This window comes from Melozone crissalis, unplaced genomic scaffold (genome assembly GCF_028551555.1).
Source record: "Melozone crissalis strain CALT ecotype California unplaced genomic scaffold, PUWL_Pcris_2 ptg000045l_1, whole genome shotgun sequence".
Classification (NCBI taxonomy): domain Eukaryota; kingdom Metazoa; phylum Chordata; class Aves; order Passeriformes; family Passerellidae; genus Melozone; species Melozone crissalis.
In genome coordinates, this window is record NW_026535823.1 from 16,196,629 (window position 1) to 16,221,290 (window position 24,662).

Genomic DNA, 24,662 nt, shown 5'->3' on the forward strand with positions numbered 1-24,662 from the left:
GTGTTTCTTGTTGGCTAAATCCCTTAAAAGCAAAGCCTGTTTGCTAAACACCACGTAGCCTGAAGTTGGACTTTTCCTCGCTTTTGAAGCGTGTTGGGCGCACAGCAGTGGCTGCTGTGCGCTTCCTTTCCGGGCGCTTAGCGGGCGCGCGGAGCGGCGGGCGGCTCGGGTGGCTCCCGGTGCTCCCGGTGCCGCCGCACCTGCCCCGCTCCGCGCGCCGCTCCCGCGCACCGGGGCTCACGGGGGCGTGCTCCGTGGTAACCCCGCCCCCAGGAACCGGCCAATGGCGGAGCGCGGGCGGGGTCGGGGGCGGTGGCGGCCCCGGGGGCGGCGGCGGCGGTGAGCGGGGCTCGCTGAGGGGAGGGCGCTCCATGGGCAGCGGGGCGGCCGCGCGAGGGGCCCGCGGCGGCCCGGCTGCTGCCTGCGCTCGGCCGCCGCTCTCCGGTAAGCGCCGGCCGCGGGCACGCTGCGGCGGGAGGAGGGCGGGCGTCGCCTGTCGCCGCCGGGAGGAGCCGTGGGCGAGCGTGGGGCTGGGCGCCGGTGAGCCGCCGGGGGGACGGGGGCGGCCGGAGGGGCCCGGTGCGAGTCTGGCCCCGGCGACCCCCAGCGCCCCGCCCGGCGGTGCCCCGGAGCGGTGCCGGGCGCCTCTCGGCGCGCTCACCTCCGCCCTGCCGCCCGGTACCTGGCGCGGGGAGTGCGCGCCCGCCGCGGGGCCGTGCGGGCCGGGGCGGCCGCGGGGCGCCGGGAATGCGCGGCGGGGGCAGGGCGGAGCGCCGACCCCCGCCCGGGGCACCGACAGCGGCCCTGCCCTCCGCCCGCCGGCGACGTGGCCCCTTCTTTCCTTTCTTTCTTGCTTGCTTTTTTTCCCTTTCTTCCCCTCCCTACCGGGGAGATTGTGCTGGGAGAGCAAATTTTTGAAATATCTGGCGCTTTAGTTTTTCATCTTTTTTCCGTCGGGACGGGCAATGGCTCGCTGTGAGCCAAAGGAGTCTGGAGGCGTTTATAACAAAGCTGGTGGATGCTTTTCGCTTTCAAAGCCAGAGTCTCCTGAAGAAATATGAAACACTTCTCAGTAATGAAAGGCATGTGTTCTGGGAGGGAAACGTTCCCCATCTGCCTTGTAACACAGGAGGAACAGACCTAAGGGCTTACATTTACGAGGAAAAGGTGCCTCTTGTGCTGAGCTGCTCGGTTTTGGTTTTTGCAAGTTTTCCCCGCTTAGAAACACTTCGTCATCACTTTTACGGTTTTCAGAGTGGTGGCATTATTGTACTGCTTGTACCCAAAAAAAGGCAACATTTCTAAAAGAACACAGCTTTAAAAGCATGGGCTTGCCACTGGAACAGGTCTAACACATCGTGCTGCTTAAAAAGTTGACTCTGAAGCTGGCCAGACTTAAAAGAGGCATGTCTTTTAAATAATATGAAAATCTTTCTCGATATAAATAGATATCACACTTGTTAAGAGAGGAGAGAAGGTTGTGTTTTGCCTCTAATTGCAAGGCAGAATTGCAAAGTAGCTTTGTAGCCATGAGAATTATATGTGGGAACAGAAGAAACTTGCTTAAACACTATGTTTAATGTAAACCTCACTTCAATCTACTTGAGGTGTTTGGAATTGCTTAATTATCTGCATTATTTGTATAGTGTGATGAGTGTTCTTATACGTACTGACTTTAAGCAGTAAACAGAAATTAGAGCAGTTAATTTGTGTTAAATTCTGAAGTTTTCTTCCCGCTCCCCCCCGCACATGCTCCCTGGAAGGCTTGCACATTAATTACAAAAACAACTGCTTTGACCACGTTTCCTCTGATATTTTTAAACTGCAAACAGAAATAAAGCAGAAATAATGGAAAAATAATTGAGGTGCATTAGAGTAATGCCTATTGAAATTCATAGTGGGAGTGTTCAAAGTGGTAGAGGTACTACTGCTTCAGTTGGTCTAACCAAATATAAACATATGCAGGAGAACCCGTTTCAACCTGTATTTTTTAGTTTATAACAACTTTTATTTTTAGGTAAAGTAATTGAATTTGGAGGTTTGCTGCAGATGTGTCTGCAACCCACATTAACTTTTTAGCTGTTGTGTTCCAGTTTGGTTTTTGGGGTTTTTTTCTCTTGCGGTGTTTACACTATAGCGTAAACACTGGGAATTTCTCCTGGTGTTGAGAGAACAACAGCAGGCGTTGTGGGAGCTGCTGGAAGTGTACCTGACTCTGCCACCTGCAGTTTGCTTTGAAATGAATCGCTTAACCTAACATGGCAAAGTTTTCAGTAGCTTTCTGCTTTTTTTTTTTTTTTTTTTTTTCCTAAAGGGAAGGAATGCAGGTAATTTCTTAGCTTATACTCCTCCAAATTTGTGCATTTTTATGGTAGAACTTTCAGAGCAGAGCAACGTCATTCAAGATAACTGCCCTGAGACTTGCAGATAAACTTTGATACTAAAATATTTTTTCATTTTCTTCATTTTTCCGTGTCTTTCTTTTGATTGCCTTTCATATTAATGGATAACAGGCTGAAAAGCCCACATAACTTCTTGGAGGATATTTTCCTTTCTGAAACAAACTGTGATAGGCCATGGTTTCTTGCGTGGCACACTACACGAAGAAAATTCATCCTATTAGATCAAGGCTGTGTATTAATAGACAGGATGCTGAATACAACTTGGTGGCTCATACAAGAGGGGATGTTGATCATAATCTGTATCACATCAAGTGTTTCTGTGATTGTATTCAGTTGAAGTAACATTTCATGGTAAAGAATAGGTCTTGGTAAACGCAGAGAATGCAATTTCTAAATATTCATGGAATAAACTTCTCATGAAGTAAGCATGCATCATGATTAGCTTTTGAAATAATTTTGGCATGCCGTTGATATTTTTTTTTAATACAACAATCTGTCTTCGGTACAAATTTAAATAACTTCAAATAGTGAAAGCCTTTCTAGTACTCTGTTTAGCATTTTAATGTAAAGCAGTATCATCTTGAAAGAAGTTTTGGATCTTGTTGGTACAAAAGTGTTGCTTCACATATAATTCTATACTAACCAGCATTTTTCCTTCTCTTCCAACTCCTTCCCCCTCCCCAATTTCTAAGGGTTTCACCTCTGGCTTGCCCGATGGCCGCCAAGTGACAGCGAGTGTTGACTGCGAGCTCTCCAAGCGCGGCGGCTGCTGGGATGTTGCGGCAGAACGGCGGGAGCAACAAGCGTGGTTTGGGATTAGCCCGCCTGTCCACCTCCAACTTCTTCACCATCTCCACTGCAGGAAACTGGGCAATGGGGCGCAGCACCAAGAGCAGCTCTCTGAGCAGCATTAGCTCCAACTCTGACTGCTTCGATTATCCTGTTGTGGATCCAGAATATATCATGCAAGTGGTGAACGATGTCCGAAAATTTGCAGATGTGCTACTATATTTGAGGGAAGCCTTTCTTTCAGAAGGTGTGTCAGTTGTTCTTAATTCTTTGATTTTTCTGAAACTCTTAACAACTCCATTTGTGTGTTTTAACTAGTGTTTGCTGTGGTTGTTTCCCCCTGCCCTTTTCTTTCACCATTTATCCTCCCTTCCTCTTCCCTCCCCACCCCCAGCATGGTGATTACAGGAAGTGATGGTTTTTAGTTTGGGTTCTGCATTTCCTCACCAGAACAGTGCAATCTGTTTCATAATCATAACAAGGGAAAATAAGCTCTTAGCAGGCTGTCTAGGCTGATGCGTAAATTTGTGAGACCATGGACTGATTAGTTTTTTAACCACTTGAATGGTTAAAATGGTTTTTGTAATTCCAAACAATTCTATTACTGTTTTGGTTATATTTCAGTTTTCTAGGCTGATTTGGTTTCTGAAAGTCTTCCAAACTAGTAGTTTGAGTTTTAAGGTAGAATATAACTACAGTCTTCCTTTGCAAGAGAAGTATTTACTGTCTTCTGCCAGCAGGTGGAAACTGCAAATTATCTTCCTTGCAGGAGGTGTGTGTGCACATTGTGTTCCTGTACCTTTCGGGGCAATACCACTAGTCCAGTTTTGGTCCTCAGCAGGAAAGCTTTTATCTGAATTTTGTGAGATTAATATCTGAACTGACAGCCAGAGCAGCTTTGTGTAAGATGTCCTGAGTGCTGAACATTTGCAGTCACCTCTGTGTCCGAGTGTGCCTACAGCTGAAATACTGCTGCTAAAATGTGTGTGAGCAATTCTTAAAAGAGCAATAATTTGGCACTAGTGATCACTATGTCCTCATAGTTTTATGTCCTCATAGTTTTTGCAGAGCACACAGGAGGGTCAGAGTTATTTGTGAGGTTGGGTGTCTGGTGCCTACTGAGAATGAAATGGGCATTCTGTAGGAAAGGTCTGTCAAAACACTGAAGTGTTCCCATTGCCATGCAGCAGTAGTTAACTGCTTGTCAGTTTAAAATTTGGAGGTCAAAAGATCCAAAAAAACTAACATGGCAAACAGGAGTTGTCATCTTATTTTATAATATGGGATAGAATTAATTTGTGAAACTGTGTTGTCCATTTAAAGGATTTATAATTTTTCAAGGAAAGATGTTTCCCTTCCATAGTTGGGAGTTTTCTTTTTGACCTTCATCCCCATAATATAGTGAGCTCTGTAATGCTGGCTGTGCTTACTGCTGGCTGGAGACAACCTCCTAGAAGCTGCATAGTTTGATTTGCATTTTCTCATTTTGAAAACATTCACAATTGTCTGTTCAAAAACTAACAAAAACTTACCAAGGTGGTTGAACAGACTTCTTGCGCATAAAATTGTGGTTTGCATTGCTTGCAGCTTACCACCACCCTGATATTAGTTACATCAATTATTTGAAGGTGGAATCAGTTGCAGGGATAGGAAATTAATTTCTTCCTCTTTGGAAGGGTTGCATCAATGAGTGTTTATATTTGTTTGGTAAGCATGGCTAGAGACTCCCGTAGGTCTTACAGCTTCTAACCTTCTAACTTTTCCCTCAGCTTCTGCATCAGCTATTAGTTGTCGTGTTGCCTCTCTGGCAGATTTGTCTAAACTCTGATGCACAGTGGCTTCAGGCTTGACCGTGTGGCTCCCATTGTCCCCCTTGTGCTGCTGGGCCCTGCAGTGGTTGGCAGCTGATGGCCAGGGGTGTGTTGCCTTCAGTGCCATTTGTACTGACTGATGCTCGTGGTACCTGAGCTAGCATAGAAGAGCCCACCAGTTACCCATCTGTGCTTCACTTAACATTCATCTGATGAATCTTGGATGACAAATCTAAGAGATTTTGGGTTATGACGTGTTTGTGTCTAAACTAGAGCATAAACACCTTGGGGTTACAGCCTTGAGCTGTGTTTTGTTATGGTACCAATGCAAGTTGATTTGTTCCATGAAGGATAAGTTGAAATCTCTTGAGGGGAATATTTGGTAAATGAAATGTTCCATAGATTTCAAGGCTACTTCTCTTTTCATTCCTTATGCTAACATGATTTCATTTCTTACAGTAGTCTCATTGTCATAATGCTGAATAATTTTTTGATACCCATCAACAAAGGGGCACCTAAACCAACAACCAACCAACCAAAGCACCCCAAACCAGCAAACAAAACACTCTGAATGTAACTGTAGAGTTTAAAAGTTTGACAGCTGCTTGGACATGAGGGAGCTGCAGTTGTCTCCTGTGTTGAGTGAAGTACCATATGTTCCATACGCTTCAGTTCTTGCTGTCCTTTAGGCCTTGTACTCATTGGATGTAATATTCTGTTGTTAGTGATCCGAGCTGGGGATCACTACAAAATCCGATACTTTATCATTGTCTTCTTTAATGAAGAGCTCAGGGCATTTTTTGAACCTAGGTCAGTGAATCCAGTGCTGTTTCACAAATTTTGTGTTTAATTCTGCTTGATGCCAGGCTGAAACTGTAGTGGTGGTTAGTGCAACTGATGCAGTCTTGGTCGAGTCTTCAGCTAAATTTCCAGATGAGCAAGATGGTCATGTGGCTAGTACCAGTAAGGACAGTTGTCACTGAGTTTTTGTGTTTGAACTGGAAGGCTGTCTTCAGTTATAGAATTTGTATTTTATGTAGTTAGAGATAATTGAAATTTATTGAGAAATCTCAAAAAAAGTCTTATTTCTTTTCTGATGGGAAGAAAATGCAAACAATTCCCTAGCAATTCCTGCCTGGAAGACCAGACCTGAGACTGTATGTTAGGTTAGTACACAGAAAACTCAGATAATTTCCTACAATTTGTGCTATTCTTAGTGCTGTTCATTTGACTGTTCAGTTTTATGGGTGGCATTGTTTTCCTGATGTGCCCCAGGTTTACTTCTTTCTGTTCTAGTTTACATCCCAAGTACAAACTGTTAAGACATAATGGCTTGAAAGCTGGCTAGTTTTCTCTGTGCTTTGAGTTCCAACAGTAACATTTCAGCTCTTGGCTGAGAGTGTGAGAACCTTATTGTAGCCTTCAACTTAGACCCCTCTTTGCAAGGGTAGGACACACAGGGAAGTACAGTATAGAGGCTGGAGCCAATCTCTGATTTTCAGAGTGGTGGCACGCAGGATAAAAGTAACTTCCTATGGTGAAAGCAGTTTTAGGAACTGAGAAGTTGTTTGCTTCCCATGGAGACCTGCTGTGGGCTTAGATACTTGACCACAGTATTGAAAATATTAAAGGTTTTGAAGGTGTGAGGTGTGTTTAAGGTAAATCCTGTAACTTGAAGAGGTTAGTTCTTGTCCTAAACACGCAGGACCTAACTCTTACAAACTTGTATATGAGAATCTACCAGGTCAAAAAAACATTGCTTGCTGCATTGATATGCAAAGTTGAGTCTATTTAATAGGTGTCTATGTATGAGGTTGGTGACTACAGTCCAAGCTTTTACTGCATATAGTAAATTTTACTGTTGCTTCAAGTAAATGATGTTACTGTGTGGTCTTTGCTCAGATGAGATTCATTTTCTCACGCAAAAGAATATTTAGGACACAGTAAAATATCTTCTAATTATGAGCTGAAGTTAAGTATTTAATCTTTAAACAGTACATAGCAGCTTTTGCTTGTATTGCATTAGAGAGGGAGAAAGCATTCCTGTTTCCCTGCTCTGAAGGTACTTAGCTACTAGTTTTGTGACATCTGCTACTTTTTTTTTCTTTTTAGGAATATAATATATACCATAAGGTCTGCCCTTGAGACTGTGGGAAATGCTGTTGCATTATGAATAGCTCTAAGGGTAAAATTTGCATGGGGTTTAAAAGTGCAGGAATAATTACATTTTAATATGTAGTCGTCTTGATTGTACTTTGGAATTTTTGCTTACTTTATCACAAACTTTGAAGTAATCATCAAAGTGTGATATTGTGTCCTTCATGTGGGTAGTTCTGCATCCTTTTAATGGGCAAAAACTTTCGCTTCAATTTCATCCTATCTTCAACAAATGTAAATTGTAGTTCATTCTAAAATATTAATATACTCTTTTTTTCTCAGGTATCTTAGAACCAGAGTAGCAAGATAAAGCTATTATCTTTCATTACAGGTTTCTCTGAGGTTCAGAATGTGTCTAATGTTTTTAGAGTTTGGTAGACTTTTTTGTTTGGGGTTTGGTTTTTGTTTGTTTTTGTTGGGGTTTGTTGGGTTTTTGTGGTTTTTTTGGCTTTGGTTTCTGTTTGGTGGTTTTGTTTTTTTTGGTTTTTTTTTTTTTTCTAACTGAAGCAGAGGTGAAAGTGCTGCTGAAGCTGGATGGCCTGGTCAGGAATGTTTGCATTCTCTTTACAGTAGCACCAATACTTTCAAACCCATCAGGAATGCTGCCTAACTTGAAACCTATCAGGTTGTTGTTTTTGCAGAATAAGATATTCACCCCAGTGGGACAATTCTAAAGGTGTCTCAAGGTAAACAGTTTCCTCAAAATGGGGAACTTGTAATCTTTAGTGACTTCAAAATTTCTTTTAGCACCACAGAAATTGCTGTTTATCACGTACTGCGCTAAATCCAACAGCCATTTACTGAATATAGTGCCTGAGGCTCAAAGGTGAATGATTTCTCTTCAGCCCTTCCTGGCTTGATAATGTATCTTGTCCCTGTTTTTATATGATTAAGGCACTGCGGTATTATTAGCATTTCATTCATTTCCTTATTTTCTTATAGTCTGAAATACTACTGTCCTTTTTCTGAGGCAGTGTTCTTGAAAGTCAGTTTGTCCTGTTTTGCTAGGGAAATCTGAAGCTCATTAGTTACTGCAGTGATTACAGATTGAATTTATGATAATTTTTAATACTAGGTGTAATTTTGCTGTTTGTTCTTTATTCCAATTTTGATGTTTCTCAGTGAAAGGTGCTGTCTTTGATACACCTTAAACTGGATGTACTTACCTGTCTAATGACACATTATACTATTAATGCTTGGTAGGTGGGCAAACTGCTCCAAACAAGGATCTGATAAAGTATTTATTTTTTTGCAGCAGTTTCTGCAAGCAACATTTGGGAGAGTTTTTTATATTTGTTTTGATTTGGGGGCAGTTGGACTCATCTCTTAGGACTTTTTGTGGAAGATGGTGCTGGTTTTCTGCTGGGTAGTATTTTGTTTGATAAATAAAAAACATTTATGAGAGAAGGGAAAAGAAAATGCTGTCAGGGCAGCTAACTTTTGGGAACTGTGAAAACACAGTGATTATCAAATGTGTAAACAACCTGCTTGTGAATTATTAAATGACCTCTGAGAATTGGTAGAAAAAAGCAGAGGAATCCATGTAAAGTCTAGCACATTGTTTCTCTTATTCCAATGTAGCACAAAAAAGAAGGAAAACAAACTGTCTAGTAACTTATAAATAATATTACAGAATTAAAAATAGTTGAGGAAGTTGAGAAATAGTCTAAAGTGGAATTTTAAGTTTTATCACTTCCAGAATCTGTCAAAATGTGATATGCTTGCAGTATCTGAAAGAATAATTTTGTGATTTATTATTAAAATATATTTCTTTCGTACTTTGTAGCTCTATTCCTTGACCCACAAGGAACTAACCGCATGTTTCAAATGCATTTGCCTATAATAAGATTGTTCATCCTCTTGCTGAACCAAATTAGATGTTAAAAGGTGAATTCTGACAAGTTGTGTTTGCTGCTTTGGATGTTCTGTTTCCCATGGCAGAGTTAGCAGAAGTGCCTGTTTGAGCCTCAGTAGCAGGGAGAGCAGGACTAAACCAGGCTGGGGCAGCTGCAAGGAATAACTTGTGCTGTGCTCCTGCAGAAATTGCCTTTATTTTCCGCTCTCCATCAGCAGCTTAATCGTTGATAGAGTTCTGTAACTGTTTAAAATACTCAAGATCCATCTAAACCTGCTGTTTTTTTATTATAAAGCTTGTTATGTTTGGGGTTTTGTTTTAAACATGTTGATAGTCTATTTCCACAGCAGTTTACAAAGAAACTTCTGCATGAGCTGCTGTGATCTCACTGTTGGCCTTGACACTGGTGCTAGTTCTCTGGTGACTGCATAGCAAGCTGAGCTTTTGGGCAGAGCTACCTGAAAACTAGTCCTAGGAAGAAAGGAACTAGTTTTTAGCTGGATCAGTTCCATGAGCTGGCTGGAAGGTTGTACTGAGTGCCAGCAAAAAGGGAGAAGGTGGCTGGCAAAAGAACAAGGGGCCAGAGGTTAAGGTGGAACAAGACTGTGAGGCTCTAGGCAGAGTTGGTGTGGCCCTCCAGTCTGGCGTCGCAGCATGCACTGCTAAAACCTGTATCAGTTCTTTTGTCGCCTTTATTGAATGCTAAGTTTGACAGGGGTTATTAAAGGTGGGGAGAAGAGCAAGCAGAGGATGCCCTTTGTAGATGACAAATTAACCAGTCACCTTAGCAGTGAGCTTTTGGCACACTTGAATTTGACAGTCATCTTCTAAACTTGCGTTTCTGAAGCCTGCTAAGTACATGCACAGTCATATCTGCTTCCAGTCTTTCTGACCTAGAAATTCCTTAGTACACCCTTTCACATACCTCCAAATAGTAGTCACTGCTAAGTAGAAATGCTATCAATCTGAAACTGAAATTGTCCTTTCACAAATCTGAAATAGTCTTTCAAGCTAAAAGATGTGAAGGAGATAAACAAGGATAAAAACTAAGTAAATAGTTCCTTAAATTTTCTTTAATAAGTAAAGCTATTGCTAAGAACTGAAAGATAGTAGTAGTGACTTTTTAAAAGAGGTTTTCCTGGGTTATTTAATGGCAAAACTCAGAGAGAAAAAAAAAATTATACAGGTTACTTCTTTTAGTGTTGCTGTAGGACCACAGCAAGCCAGAGACCTCCTGGTCATTTTCCCATGCTTCCTTAACTTTCATATTGTCATTTTCTGGTCCTTGGACAGAAAACACTGAGATCCCTGGCCCTGAGTCATGTTCCTGTCCAGTTTCCTTAGAGTTGAGAAGCTAGGCAGAGAAATGTACAGCCTGGATGAAGGCAAACCCATAGCAGATTAAAAAAAGGTATTTTACAGTCAGTTTATGGGAGGCAGGCATAGCTATGAACCATAGGTTTTCCCCAGGAACATTGCACTTAGTCTGGGAGAGCAAACTTCCCACCTTGCTTTTCATTTCGCTCCAGATCATCCCCCAGTCTGTTTTGCCCAAGCCTCCTGTTCTGAGTCTGCTGGCTGCAGGCTTTAGTCAGGGAGTCTTGGACTTGCAGGCTCTGTGAACAGAGCCAGAGGAGCTGGGTATTTTGTTTAGTTTTGCAAGTTTGCAGTGGTAGTGCACTGCTTAATTCATCTGCAGTCCTCTGTTTCCACTATTCTGAGCAAGAGGAAAAAACCAACCTCCTCTTCAAGTTGAGTTGAAGCAAATCTGTCTTCTTCTTAGTCAAAGTGTAAGCTGCCTGTTAAATGCTGGTTGCTAATGTTGGATAGGAAATGCTGTTTCTTCAGGTTCAGAGAAGATTGAAGTTAAATAATAACTTAGTGGACCAGGAGATAAGTTTGTGGCTGATAGTGCTACCCCTCCCCCAGTTGCATACTCCACATTCCTTCAGAACAAATGTTCACTTGTTGCTATAGTGTCTTAAGATCAGCAGTCAGGAGGAGGGGGGTGTCTTGAAGGCTCGTGAGTGTTTAAAATGTAAAATCATCCCTTACGTGCAGTCAGATATTTTGGTTGACTTAAATAATTAGCATATCTTTCTTTAGGAAAACTCGGAGCTGTTTGTAAGAGAGCACAGGCATTTTTCATTCTTATGTTGCTTTTGAAGTGCAAAAAATGTAATACAAGGAAAAACTTCATTCTTACTCCTTTTCTAATGTAAAAAAGCAGCTCAAAACACTTAGAGCCTTAGCTGGAGTGTTAATTACAATTAGCTTTCCTTTCCATCACAGCAGCTAGACTAATGGAACTGAAATGACAAGAACAGCAAGATGAAAGGTCACTAGTGAGGAAGAGGATGAATAGTTGAATTTTAATTTTTGAAAGTAAAACTAGGCCTTTCAACAACAAAAATCCTTCTAATATAGTTTACAGCTTAAGGAGCAGAAACACTTGAACCTAAAAACAACTTGTATCTCTCAAAGAGCTCTGTCATAACATCTGAAAGATAAGAATTGACCCATATTCAGTCTGTGTCTTGTGTTCTAAATAGCAATTTCCATGTACAGGTAGGAGCTCTTGTGTTTCAAAACAAAACAAAAAGCACTCGCCATAAATGAGTTTCCCACTCTTGGCAAAATGTATTATAGCAAATCCACAAAAAAATTCAGTTTTCCCATTTTGCTCATGCATCAATTTATCAAAGTTGCAACATAAAAGAAGAACATCAATACAAACAATTTTTGTGTGCCTGACAGCATAGAGTTAACAGTTGTAACTGTCATCTTAATGATCTTGACTTCATGAAGGTTTCATGGACTAAACCATTCGTTTTCCACCAGTTTTGTTGGAAGTGTTTGTTCTTCCTATTTATGTGGCTAGGTCACAGAACTGAAGCTGACTTGTTGCTTAATTCTGAGCAAATGTTCATCCAATCTGACAATTCTAGTGATTTGGTTGTTAGAGCTAATGTCTTGCTAATGGATTAGATTTGATACAGAGCTTGGACCTTGATTTTTGTACATAGCTGTTTCCCTTTCCTTAGGAAAATAGGGATTTTATGGGGGCTTATTCCTTTGTCTGCCTAAAATGCCCCTTTTTATGGAAGACGGACATGACTCATGTAAGGCTGTAGAAAATACTTAAGTGTGAGTTATACTTTCATCTTAATGGCATTTGTTACAGAACAGTGTAAATGCAAAACCTAGGACTTGAGGAATTTTCTTTTCTTGAGGCTGAGATTTAGCTGAACATAGGATTTTTTTCTTTTCCCCATTTTTTTTCTCCTTTATTGCTTGAATAATTTTTTGGACTAATTTTTAAAAGTATGTAGGAATTCTTACTTGCCAATTACAGTTATTTTTAGTTGATAAACCAGTTTTAATCTTAAGTTAACAAAGCTTACCTCTTCAGTCTTGTTTTCTTTGTCATTACTGAACTACTTCAGATCTTTAAGCTATTTTAGTAATATAACATGTCCCCTTTTTCTAATATGCTGATTCTCTCTGCTGTGTATAACTTTGGTTCAGGGCCTACAGGGGGGTGTTGCAGCAGTTCATGATGTTGGTACAAGTTCTGTTAGTGCTTCTTATCTGTGAGACACACAGTGATCCTGGGATTGTGGAGCTTGCTGCACGTACCTGCTGAAGGGAAGGGGAGGTTCTGATTTGGGAAGGAATCAGGTGCTCTTCTAAATCTTATAATGTCTCAATCTTTCCCTGCTTTTAGAAGTCTGCAAGATGGGAAGGACCTAGTGAGGAAGTTTCAGCAAAAATGCATGAAAAAAATAATGGAAAATGTCAATTGCAGGGTTGTAGATCAGTAAGTTGCAGGAAGTATATTTGTATGGTGGAATTAAAGCACCTTCATGACTTTTCAGAAAGAGGCTTTGATATCTTTAGGACTTGACATACTTAGCATTTCCAAGTTCTTCTCTAAATATTGTATTTAAATTTTCCCAGTTTATGCAGGTGTGATTGTTTTAGGGCTCTGTGCTGTGAGGGAATGTTATATATCAGTTAATGTTCTACTTTTGGACTACAGTTATATTCTTAGCTCTACTTTTAAGCTCAGATGACACTGAAATAGTTATGGACATGGTATTCCTGAAGCATTAGCTTAAAGACTGCTCAGTGTTCACAGATTTATCTTGCTGTTTTAGTGTTTATAGTGGTATGAATGGATTCTTTAGTAGAATGCTTTCTGTGGGGTTTGTTTGTTTCTCCTGTGGACTTTTGATTTAATTCATTTATTGTGTACAGGGTGTGTTGTTATTTTGTTCTGCCACAACTGTGGAACTAAAAGGTCTGTCCAGATGTTGTCCAGTGCTGACAACAAGTGGGGAAAAAAGTGTTCACTGGAATCACTGAAGTGGTGGAGGTGCAGAGCAGTGAGGATTGGCAGTCAGGATGGTCTCAGCTCACAAGCAGAAGAGCAGTTGAGGAGGCAGCTTTTTTGAGAGGTAGTTCTAAATGCTTTGTTCTGTGTTGAGTAAGCTGCAAATTGTTTATCTGAAAGCTTAGCACACATGAATTGTGGTAGTTGAGTGAAGACAGTTTGTGAAGGGCTTTGAGAAAGTGACTGTGATAAACAGCTGATGCCAGTGCTGAAGGGGAAGCTGACAGCAGGGTTCAGACTGCAGTGCTCAGATTAAATGCTTTCTGCTATTCATGTTTAAACTGTTGTGCTAAGGACAAGCAAACAAATTCAGCAAGCAATGGAGAACTCCTTCTAGCTGTAGTTGGCTTCAGATGATGGCTAGACATGAGATTTTGGAGAAGGTGGCTGAGAACTTAATTTGGAAAGAAAACAATAGCTCTGAAGCATATAAATTCTCGATCTAGTATTGACTGCCTGGAATGACAACTTCAGTGGTACTAGGGAGAAACAGATGGGTAAATCCAGAACCACAAAGCAAATTACTTCTGCTGTGTTTCTCACCTTTCTGTTGCAAGGCATTTTAAATAAATACAACTCTGTTAAAAATTAATGGTGAGATGTACAGTGAGTTACTGTTGTATTTTGGGAAGTGCAAGTGCCAGTGTGACATCAGTTGCTGCCTTAATGATAGTGTTACTGTATTTTCTCTTTATCCAAAGATCTTCAAAAATGCTTTGGTGTGAATTAACTGGTATCAAAACATTATATTGCAGTGGAGATTGACTGCTCCTGAGTTTAGTAAATGGAAAGATTTTAAAAGTATTTTGTTTGGACCATTCAAATGGCTCGTCACCTGTGTGAGTTCTGCAGTCAGGTTTTACTCTCTTGGGTGGTTGTTTCAGCAGGACATCAGTGAAGAAACTTCAAATAACCCTTAATCCTTTATGTTCACCAGTTTTTTAGACAACTGATGTTATCAGCTGCTCCTTTAGGGACTTGAATACAACTTTAAATTTAAGTTGATTTTAACGTGTAACTTTTTTCTTTTAATCAATAAACCACAAATGGACTACTATCACATCCTATAGCAGTCCATAGTTGTGTTTAAAAAAATCCTTTAAAATAAATGCACAAAATAACACACCCCTTGTTTAACACCATATTGTCTTGTAATCCTGGCTTTGTGAGGTCTTTAGAAAACCAGGTGGGCAGGCAGCAGTAACATAGCTTCTTCACTCAGTGGCTTGGGCTGAAAGTGGAAGGAGCAGGCAGGTAGAACAAACAGCATTTTAGATTGAAATTAACATGAGTTAAAGGTTAAGTATTGTTTGATCATCTCTTGATGTTGGTTACCAAAGGGGAAATTAATTTTATTTAGAATTAATAAACCATAACTTTCATACTACTCTTTCTGTGTGCCAGTTTGATGTGGTATGATCAACTTGCTGGAGAGTCTTTCATTTTGTGATTTGTTCTTTTTTTAAATTTGTGCTGTAAATGTTGAGTGAATATTACTTCATATACTCTCAGAACTTGGACCAGTATGCAAGGAACATAGTTGCTTAGAGCATAAGAGTTCTCATTTTATTTTAACAGTGTCTTCCATTGGCAGCTGTTCGGTCTAGTGACTGTTTGACTAAGTTTTAGTGAAATATCCTTGAATAAGAAATAAGTAACTAGTCACTATTAGATGTATGGTTGCCTGTCCCAATGGATATGATTTTTTTGTGAACTGTGACTGATTTGACTGATTAGGTTTATTGCTAATGAATTCATACTAAAGGATATAGCCTTATGTCCACTTGACAATTTACAATTTTAGCTTAAAATGTGTCTTGAAACTTCTGAAGCGTTATCCTCGCCTAGATTTATTCTTAATCTCTGGGAAGATTCAGGGAAATGAACAGTGACTAAAATGACCATGTAGTGTTTTCACTCTCATTTTGTCAGAAATGGGTAAGTAAGGAAACACTTTCAATTTTCATTCATTACTGCATTCTGGTCTCTAAATTTTGGTTTAATAAAAGATTAAACTGTGTGGCTGAACACACCTGGGTTAGTTGACTGGAATCTCAAGGCTAGTAGAATAATAAAGTTGAAGGCATGTAGTGTACAGCATATTGAAATAGAATAAAAACTGCATTATGGTAGGTTTTTTTTCTGAAAGACTTCCCCTCTTCAGCAAATGGGGAATTCATCTATGAATCTAATTGTGAAGTAACAACTTTTCTGCTGATGTCAGTTGGCAAACAAACAAAAGGAAAATATGTAACTGCTGTCAGTGTAAGCAGAATTATAAGATTTTGATTATTCTGATGTATTTTGCATATGCACCTATTTTATTAATGTTTGAAAAGATTGTTTTAAGACTTTTTTTTGTAACTTTAATTTCTGAAAATTAATTTAGTCTGGATTTGCTCTAAATATGTGGTCAAGAAGGACTTCTTACAAAAGTTTTGAATTCACAAGCACAGAATTGGCCCATAACTAAAATGGGGTAGGAATGTTAGTCCAGTTTAATGAAAAACAAAACCCAGCACAGCTCAAGGTCACATCAGAGGCTGATCAGCATGGTTAGTGGTTGAATCTAAATGGATAAATTGTATTTTGGCCAGTCCGTAACAGCAAATGACAAATTTGAAAGGGCTATTTTTGCATTTGTGATATATAATAAAAAGTCATCATGCTAGAAAACTTACCTTGGAAGCATTAACTAATGGGGGATAGTTTTTGTGTTCTATTCAGGGGTATTTTTTCTGCAAAAATTGCAAGCTTGCATATACAGGGTGCTTATTTCAAAAAGTAAAGACCAAACTGTTACTGTTCAAATTAAAAAAGCGGTAAGTACCAGGTGCTTTTTTATTTCGCCCTAAATTTGTGCAACCTGACTTTAAGAATAAATTTAGTAGTTTAACAGTAAAGAGACAATTAACTTTCCAAATGTTAAATGCTTTCTTTTATTACAAAAGCATTATTTGTGGAATAACTGGAATCAAAGAGTGCTACTTTCAGTACTGTATTCAGTGAGCTGTTTGCAGGAAGTCTCAATGCATTCTCACTGAACTGGGTCAATATTGCTGTTCTCAAAAAAAAAACCTCTTACAAAACTCTAATGCTTTTATTTCAAATATAGGCATTTGGGTTACTATTTTTGTTACTTTGTTTTCCTCATTCCTAATCAAACTTCACGTGTCCCTAGATTTTCCTCATTGAAATAATTTCTTAACTGATTATTTTCCATAAATTGTAATTTTTTGCTGCAGTATGATGTAGTTAGAGCATTGTTGGAGCACATGCTGCTAAAGACTATGAATTTAGTGTGGTGTGTTTTAATGATGCCATGACAACAGGGGTTGCCATGATACTGATGAACAAAAAGGCTGGGACTGGCTATCTTGCTAATTTGGAAGCTTCAAGCACTATGTCCCTTGACAGAGGGATGGGTAGGTGGCTTCTTACTCTGCATTGTGCACAGGATAGAAAGGTGATGACTCTCCCAGACCCTTCTGCAGCTTCCAGCCTTGCTAGAGATTTTGCAGGAATAAATTCTTCCAGGAATTCTCTGAGTGAGTTTTTCAGTGAATTAAAATATTTCCTTCCTTATGTCTGCAGCATGTAGCCAAATAATGAAGAAATATGATAGCTAAGACTATTGCTTTCTCATCACTCCTGAACTATGACCACCAACAAATATCTCTACCACCATTAAAGGAAGAAGTTTTGTTCATTTTATATCCATACAGTCAATGAAAATCATGTCTAACTCATATATTTACTGCCTAAAAAAAGCTGCTTTAATGGTAGACCAGGTGCAAGGACATAGGTAACTTTGCTATGGTCAAACCACAATCAATGTAAAACTTGCTCACTGTGTGTTTGATTAATTCTTGTGGTCTTTTGAATGTGGTAGTGAACTCTGTTAAATCAAACAAATATGCCAGGCTGTTAATTGTGTTAGAATGGGGCTGACAGAGATAACAGGCAAAAAGAAAATGATGGTTTAATCTGGGACTTTGCCAAACTGCAGATGTAGGAATTAGGTGATTTCCACACAGTTTATGATTGTGTGATTGTTTTGCCTACTCTGTGGTGCTCACTGGGAAGTCTCATAGTCTGGATCAGGTTCAGACCTAAGTGCTGACAGTGTCCTAGTATGCAGTATGGGCATAGATGAAGATGATAATAATGAGATTTTTAGCTAAAATCTGTTTTACTTTGGATCAGCTTCATTCCAATGCTGATTTTTTTTCCCTGCCCTAGGTGGCACAAGTAGTGACGCTGTGTAATCCTTCTCTAGAGTGTAATAAAAATAGGATATAATTTACTTAAAGGTCAAAATGAGATTTTTTAATAAACAGAGTGAATGGTCTCTTAGCCAAGATGTTGGTCTTGAATAGTGAAATGTTTATTACTCAAGCCTCTTTTTTCTGAGTCCTTCAAAGACTGAAAATGATGAGAAGCTGACTGTTTGCATCCTATAAGGTGAAACTTTTTATTGAAGTTCTGGATCCATATATTTGGGAAATTGTTTCCAAGTTTGTGTGCTTGTCCTCACCACCATCCTGCAAGATTATTTGGCTGGCCTGTTTGTCCTGAAAGAGGTTAGGATTCATGGAGAAGATGTGAAATGGTGCCTAAAATTGGAATTCAGATTATTATATTTCACTTGAAGGGTAGGTGAAGTACACACACTTCAGCTGATCCCAGGAGAACAGATTTACAAAGGGAGCTCCCAGAATGAGGACTGGACCTAGTGAGGGTGTTGGCTACCGTGGGCATTTAGGGCTCTCATCAGCTGCATTTATTCTACTGGAAATGTCCAGAGTGAGTTCTCTGTAGATTCTGATCATAGTGAAGGCATAGTGTGTTTATGAAGGTAGATGCATAAGATATTTGTGCAGAACTCCAAGATACCTTGTTTATAGTGAGATTTTGACCAGTGAGGTGAGTTTCTGTAGACTTCACTGAGTCTAAAGAGCCTGCTCTGTGTATATAAACTTGTGGCTGTAGAGGATATGCCCAGCACGTTGTTCACACTGTGTAATGTTCTTGAGAATATTTGAATGCATGACATAACTAACCACATCTTCTTAATTGTAAAAGGCTCCTAATGGAAAGCTGCACTTTTACTTGTTGTGAGCTAGAATATCTGCTTTGACAGTCTCACATGCATTCTGACTCAAGGGATTTTGCAGAGATGTTACTTCTCAGTTGTTTTATCTAGACTGCTACCCTGTCTTTCTTTAGTGAGACCAACTTCCATTCTAAACAAACTGTTAGCCACAGCAAAACAATAGTTGTATTAGTGGTTTCCCTTCTTTGGGGACTGGTGGAAATTGAGTAGTAGAGAGAAAGTCTGCTGCTGTTAAAAGGTCTTAATATTCTACATGGAGAAGCAGAAAGTAGAATTGCATGTACATCTCCTCTATGGGTCTGGAGAGCAGTGTAGTGGGAGAAAGACTGTTACTCTGTATTTAAACTTATCCTGGCAAACATTTGTTGACATAAACAACTTCAGAAATGTTTGGGCCAATAATAAATCGGGTCAGACAAAAGAATGCCAGTCAACTGACACAGCAGTGCCTTTCCCGACTGCGTGTATTGTGACCAGCCCTGACTTGGCAGGGAGGGTGACTGGTGCTCACAAGCTTGATGAGCAAATTTGATTTTGTTATGCATGAATAGAATCCATAGCTGTAAGGACATTATTGCTTAGTAACTTACTAAACAAAGGCTTCCCTTTGAGAAATATGTAAAATTAGAAAATAGGTAGATTATACTTTTACATTAAAGATGTGTGAGCGGTTAGAAAATGTAGTGACCAAAACCATTGAGGACTGAGATGCCAGTGACAATATTGTGCTACTGTGATGACTTGGCAAAGAGACTTTCCAGCTGCTTTGTACTGTCATTCTTGTATATTAGACTTGTCAGCTTTGAATGCATGCTTTTTCACCCTGTTCTTCTCTCTCCACTCTCCTACAGAGTATGCTTTCTTTTGGGAAGCGTTTGTTTTCAGCTCTTGTAAATGACAGTTCAACCCCTAGTGAAAGAAGATTTTCAGACAGGCTACTAAACTCTATACAAGCCTTTTTTTTTTTTTTTCCCTTTTCAGTTTTAAGAGTTGGTTTTCTCCTTTTGAGAGGTAGGGGGCTGACTCATTCCTCCAGGAGATTGCAGGAAACCAGTCACCTGAGTGAACAGCTGAGCTCAAGTGCCCAGATAGGGCCTCTAAGTGTTGCAGGATCACTGACATCATCCTGCTTTAGACTTCTATGGATTTTGCATTTCATGTCGTTAAGCTTGAGAGAGGTTTTAAAACTATATGGCATCTATTGGTGGAGAATTTCCTGCTGACTTCACGTGCATCAATGAATGTGTACAGCAATACAAGGGACAGAAAAAAATTGAAAGTAAATGCTTTTTGTGAGTACTTCAGTTAGATTGAATTGCTGCAGGAACTCATTGGAGGCACATTTCCTTGTGCATTCCTTTCACTGTATTTGTTCTACTGTTGTTTTGATCTCGGCCATTTTCAGACTTCTTACCATTAAAACTCTGTTTCTGTTCATCTGGCATATTTAGGCTGTTTTGCTACCTGAGGTTTCTAAATCTGTCCTGAACAGGGAATCTCTGGTTTAGTGTCTGTTTGGTCTCAGTTATTGTGAATGCAGTGTAGTTGTGGTTCCTGATGCCTTCTGCCCCCACCTCTCCCCAAGCACCACTTGTCACAGACCTTTTGTCTTCTGGAGGCACAGAAACAATGTTTCAGCTATTTTGTAAACAAATGATATAGTGATGGAATACAAAGAAATCTCAGTTGGGTGTAGCCTTTGCTTTTGAAAGTACAAATAGTAATCTCCTCCTTGAGTGCACTATTTTAGTGATAGTGTTCTTCTGGATGGTATGATAAACATTTAATTCAGCTCAGTGGTTGTTTTCCATTAGCATTTCCCTTTGAAGCTTATTACTGGTGTTCCAGACTTGAAGGGACGTGTGTCCACTTCAAGACTTTTCTTTTGTTTTTCCCCTTCTCACTTATTTTGCCTTTCCCACCCAGCTCTGTTGTTCTGGCAAGATATATTATCAAATTTTAATAGTATTGAGTCAGTTCAAAATCATTATATGTAGGTGTAAATGAAGATGAAGCCACAACTGGGTGGTCATTTTTTTAACAAGTTATTTAGAACTTTCCTAATTTACTGCTGACTAAGATGGATTTTCGTAGACTTCTGTGTGTCCTGTTACAGATAGAGCTTGCTTGTCCCTTCCAGCAGGAAAAGTGCCTGTGAATGGTAGATGGTGTTTACCTTTGTGGACTTCCTGAGTCAAGGCTTATTCCTTTGACAATGTATAAGCCAGCCTGAGTTGAAAAAAAAAATCTGATATGTGGTATGTAGGGAAATAAGGCCTGAAGCATGGTAGTCCTTAGGAGACTTGCTATTGTACCTGATACAAATATATAAAATTTGTGTGTAGCCTCCCCACCTGCACACCTGACAGCAGTGATCCACTATACTGATGTGTCATGTTGTACTGTGTGGATTCCTCAGAAAAATTTAGGTGCCTCTAGCCTGAATATAATGTCTTGTATCCAGAAAAAATGGCTCTGAGTTGAAACTATTCTCTGAGCAGCACTGGATCAATTTGCAGTGTACTGTGATTGTCTGTATTGACCTGTTTGTTATCATGGCCACAGACAACACAGAATTGCCCTGCTCGGTGGGGAAGTGAGTCAGCTTCTATTAGATCCTCTTTTTCTTTTTCATAAGCTAGACTTTCCTGAATTTGAAAGCTTTTTACCACAACTTGCAACGCAGCACTCTGGCACATGAGAAACTTTAATTCCATGCACCAGCACCTCTTCTGTAACAGAACACATTGTGGTTTAACCTGTGCTGTGCATGCAACAATAAGTATTTTGTAAAAAACTTAGATGAGGTTGGGATTTAGAGGCACATAGCAAGAGGCATGTGCTATAAAAAGCATCACCATCTTAGAGTGTGTTTGTGAATTTTTCTGATTTGGCCTAATTTAGATGTTCAACTTACTTATCAGGACTGACATGCTTAAAGACAGACCTTTGTAGATCTTTGCTTATATGCTAAAGATGCTTAAGGTTTTGCTGATACTTTAATTAAAAACTAACCAACATTTGCCAGAAATTTTAATTTTCAAACTATACCTACATGGTGTTGAATTTGTATCAGGTGAAGAATTACTTAATGAACAATCAGAATCTGCTTTTGTTGATACCTTTTTTCATATAAATAATTATCAAAATGGTGGTTGATGAAATTACATGAGAAAAAATGATGGTTTGATTTAGAAACCTTAGGGTGTTGTTATAGAATTCCTCCCCTCCTTTTTTTAAAGCATGCTTGCTTCAGTTTTTGTGAGAAATAAGTTTGTGTAAATGATGTACAATATTGCAAGTTTACTATTGGCAGCTGCTGCTATAACTCTGTTTTTAACAATTTCTTTATTTTAAGTAGGCTCAGCTTCCATATGGCTTAGAATTCCATGCAGCTGAATACTCTCAAAGTGTTTTGTAATGTGTCTGGGTGTCAATTCACTGTTTTAATGAAGTTTCTCCTTTACTTTTTTCAGAAAATCATGATGGCCTGCATCAAGTGGTTCATGAACGCCTGGGGGAGTTACTACGTGTTTTAAAAGCAGTGATAAATAAACATCAGACTCTAAATTCAGTTGATATTCTTAGTGCTGCAGGAACAGTTATTGCAAAAGTAAAAGGTAAGGAATTACTGTCTTTCATATCAATGGAAAACTGTGATTGGTGACTTGATTGGCTTAGAATTATAGATAGAATTCTACATATACAGAAGAAACTGAGGGTTTTTAAAGCAGAATGCTGTAATACTTGTTTAAAAAAATGCCTTCCCTAAATGAAAAGTAATATTAAGTATCTTGTTCTCTTGTTGATGTGATAAAATTCTGCTTGTAGGAAGCTAAGTGCAAACCCAATTGAATTCTAAAAGCACAAGCCTTTGATTTTAAGCTTTCTTTACCTGAGTAACACAGAATAATATCACAGAGTAATAAACCTGGCATGTATCTACTTTGAGATTTGCCAAGAATCTTTGCCTAAGTTTCTGAATCTATTGTATTTATATCAGGTGAAGAAATCTCTGAGCAATCCAAATCTGCATAGTTAAGAGTTATAAATTCCACAAGTGCAATGCAGCCATGTGTCAATAAAGGTGTCAATAGCAACAAAAGTGTTGCAGACATGTAAATACTTTCTGTTGTTGATCTTTGCTACTGCAGTTCTCAGCATGCCAGACAAATGCAAATAATGAAACACTCAATTGCTCCAGCCCCAGAAACCTGTTCCTTCCCTGTGTAACCTTTGATTGCAGCTCTTCCTGCTCTGGAGTCTGGTATATTACTGTGGAACCAGCTTTGAGGAGGGTTAAATCTCTCCCTCTTGCCCGTGTTAAATCATGTAGGATATCTTCCTTCAGAGACACATATGGTTTTTCTTCTTTGTCTAGGCCTTCCCTCTTATTTCCTATTTATCTTAGTATGTCTGAAATGTATTGTTGATTCAGTAAAGTGGGGATATCAGTTAAAATGATAATGTGTTTAGCTTCCTGATTCCTATATATTGGATTCTTCCAAGCTTCTTATGGATGCTTCCTATTGATACATGGTTTTGCCAGTTTGTTTGATCTTGGCAGGTAGTAGCAGAGTACTGCTCATTTTCTTTGTGTTACAGTGTTTGTGTTACAGTCTTTGTGTTATAGGAAACAGAGTTTCCTATAGATCTGTGCCTGTATTTCAAATGATCATGGGACAGGACTGTAACTTCTGAACTTGCTTTAGAGGTTTGTACATTACAGCAGAAACACAGAGGGTATCTCTTGTGGGGCTGTTTGCTTATTGGTCACAGGGAAAGTTGAAGTACACACATACAGTGGTGGTCAGTGTTCAGTGAACATGTTAATTGTTTAGTAAACATAATTCTTCCACCTCCAACAAGCTGTTTCCATGCTTAAGTGCTGTGGTAAGATGTCAGTGTCCTCTGCCCTAATTTCAGTGGTCGTAGACAATGTTCAATTTATTTAATTTAAGAAATGTTGAGGAAAAGTGACCTAAGGTATGCAAGTAAATCATATATTGTTTTAGAACCGCTCTCAAGCTTAACAGCATGAGATGCAAAATCCATAGAAGTCTAAAGCAGGATGATGTCAGTGATCCTGCAACACTTAGAGGCCCTCTCTGGGCACTCGAGCTCAGCTGTTCACTCAGGTGACTGGTTTCCTGCAATCTCCTGGAGGAATGAGTCAGCCCCCTACCTCTGAAAAGGAGAAAACCAGCCCTTAAAACTGAAAAGGGGAGAAAGAAGGCTTGCATAGAGTTTAGCAGCCTATCTGAAAATCTTCCTTCACTAGGGGTTGAACTGCCATTTACAAGAGCTGAAAACAAACAGTGCTGCCTCAATATTTGTAGCCATTGATACAAACAAGTACTTTGATACAAAGACTTTGGTAATGCCTGTCAGTGTATTTGTGACACCTCTGGAGATGGAAATGGGGAGATTCAAGACTTCAGGACTCTTTGATGGTACTTCAGCCCTCATTCTCTGTGAACAGCGAAGCCTTTGCTGTATGAAAAAGACTGCCTCCCCCAACATAATCAGTGGTAAATGTGAAGGCAGTTTGCCTTTAGCACCTGTTTGGTTTTTACAGCTGTTCTTTTTCTGAAGATCCTACTGCTCCAAGTTTATATTCAAACTGAAGTGTAGGACAGCTGGTACTGAGAAAGCGGAAATAAAAATGCAGCACATTGTGGTGATTATAAGCATATCAGACCTCAGATTTGCTTACTTTGACCTGTGTGTAACACATGCATTCACATGTTTTCATCTGTGGTTATTTCACCAGAGGTAATGCAGCTTTTGAATAAACAGGAAGCTACAAGAATGTGAGGAGCTGGTAGAACATATCCAGTATCCTTTTTCCTCTGGCTTCCCTGTCTTTGTTAATGTGACATTATGAAAAGTTCATGTGACTCATCTATTTCTTGTCATTGGAGGACAGAACTATAAAAAGATATGGAAGCACTCAGTAGTTGGATTTATGAATAGGAAGAAAATTAACCTGATGTGGAAAATTCTGATGTTTATTTAGGAGACGATGAAATAGAAACAAGCTGAGATTTACACATGATTCTACCTCCTGGTTTTTGAGTCTTTGCATAATGTCAGAGTTTCAAATCCAGGTTTTCTTTGGAATTTCATGAAGTAG

General features: G+C 39.6%; 1 protein-coding gene across 5 annotated transcripts in view; it reads left to right on the top strand.

Moving 5' to 3' along the window:
- Positions 1-3,106: 3,106 nt before the first annotated feature.
- The window catches only part of ARHGAP29 (Rho GTPase activating protein 29), a 45,152-nt gene continuing 23,596 nt past the window's right edge, over positions 3,107-24,662 (top strand). For all 5 annotated transcript variants that reach the window (XM_054285761.1, XM_054285762.1, XM_054285766.1 and 2 more), the window contains exons 1-2: positions 3,107-3,438; positions 22,003-22,146. In XM_054285761.1, coding sequence (XP_054141736.1) covers positions 3,177-3,438; positions 22,003-22,146 — 406 coding nt within the window. In that variant the 5' untranslated portion in view covers positions 3,107-3,176. The remainder of the gene's footprint in view (positions 3,439-22,002; positions 22,147-24,662) is intronic.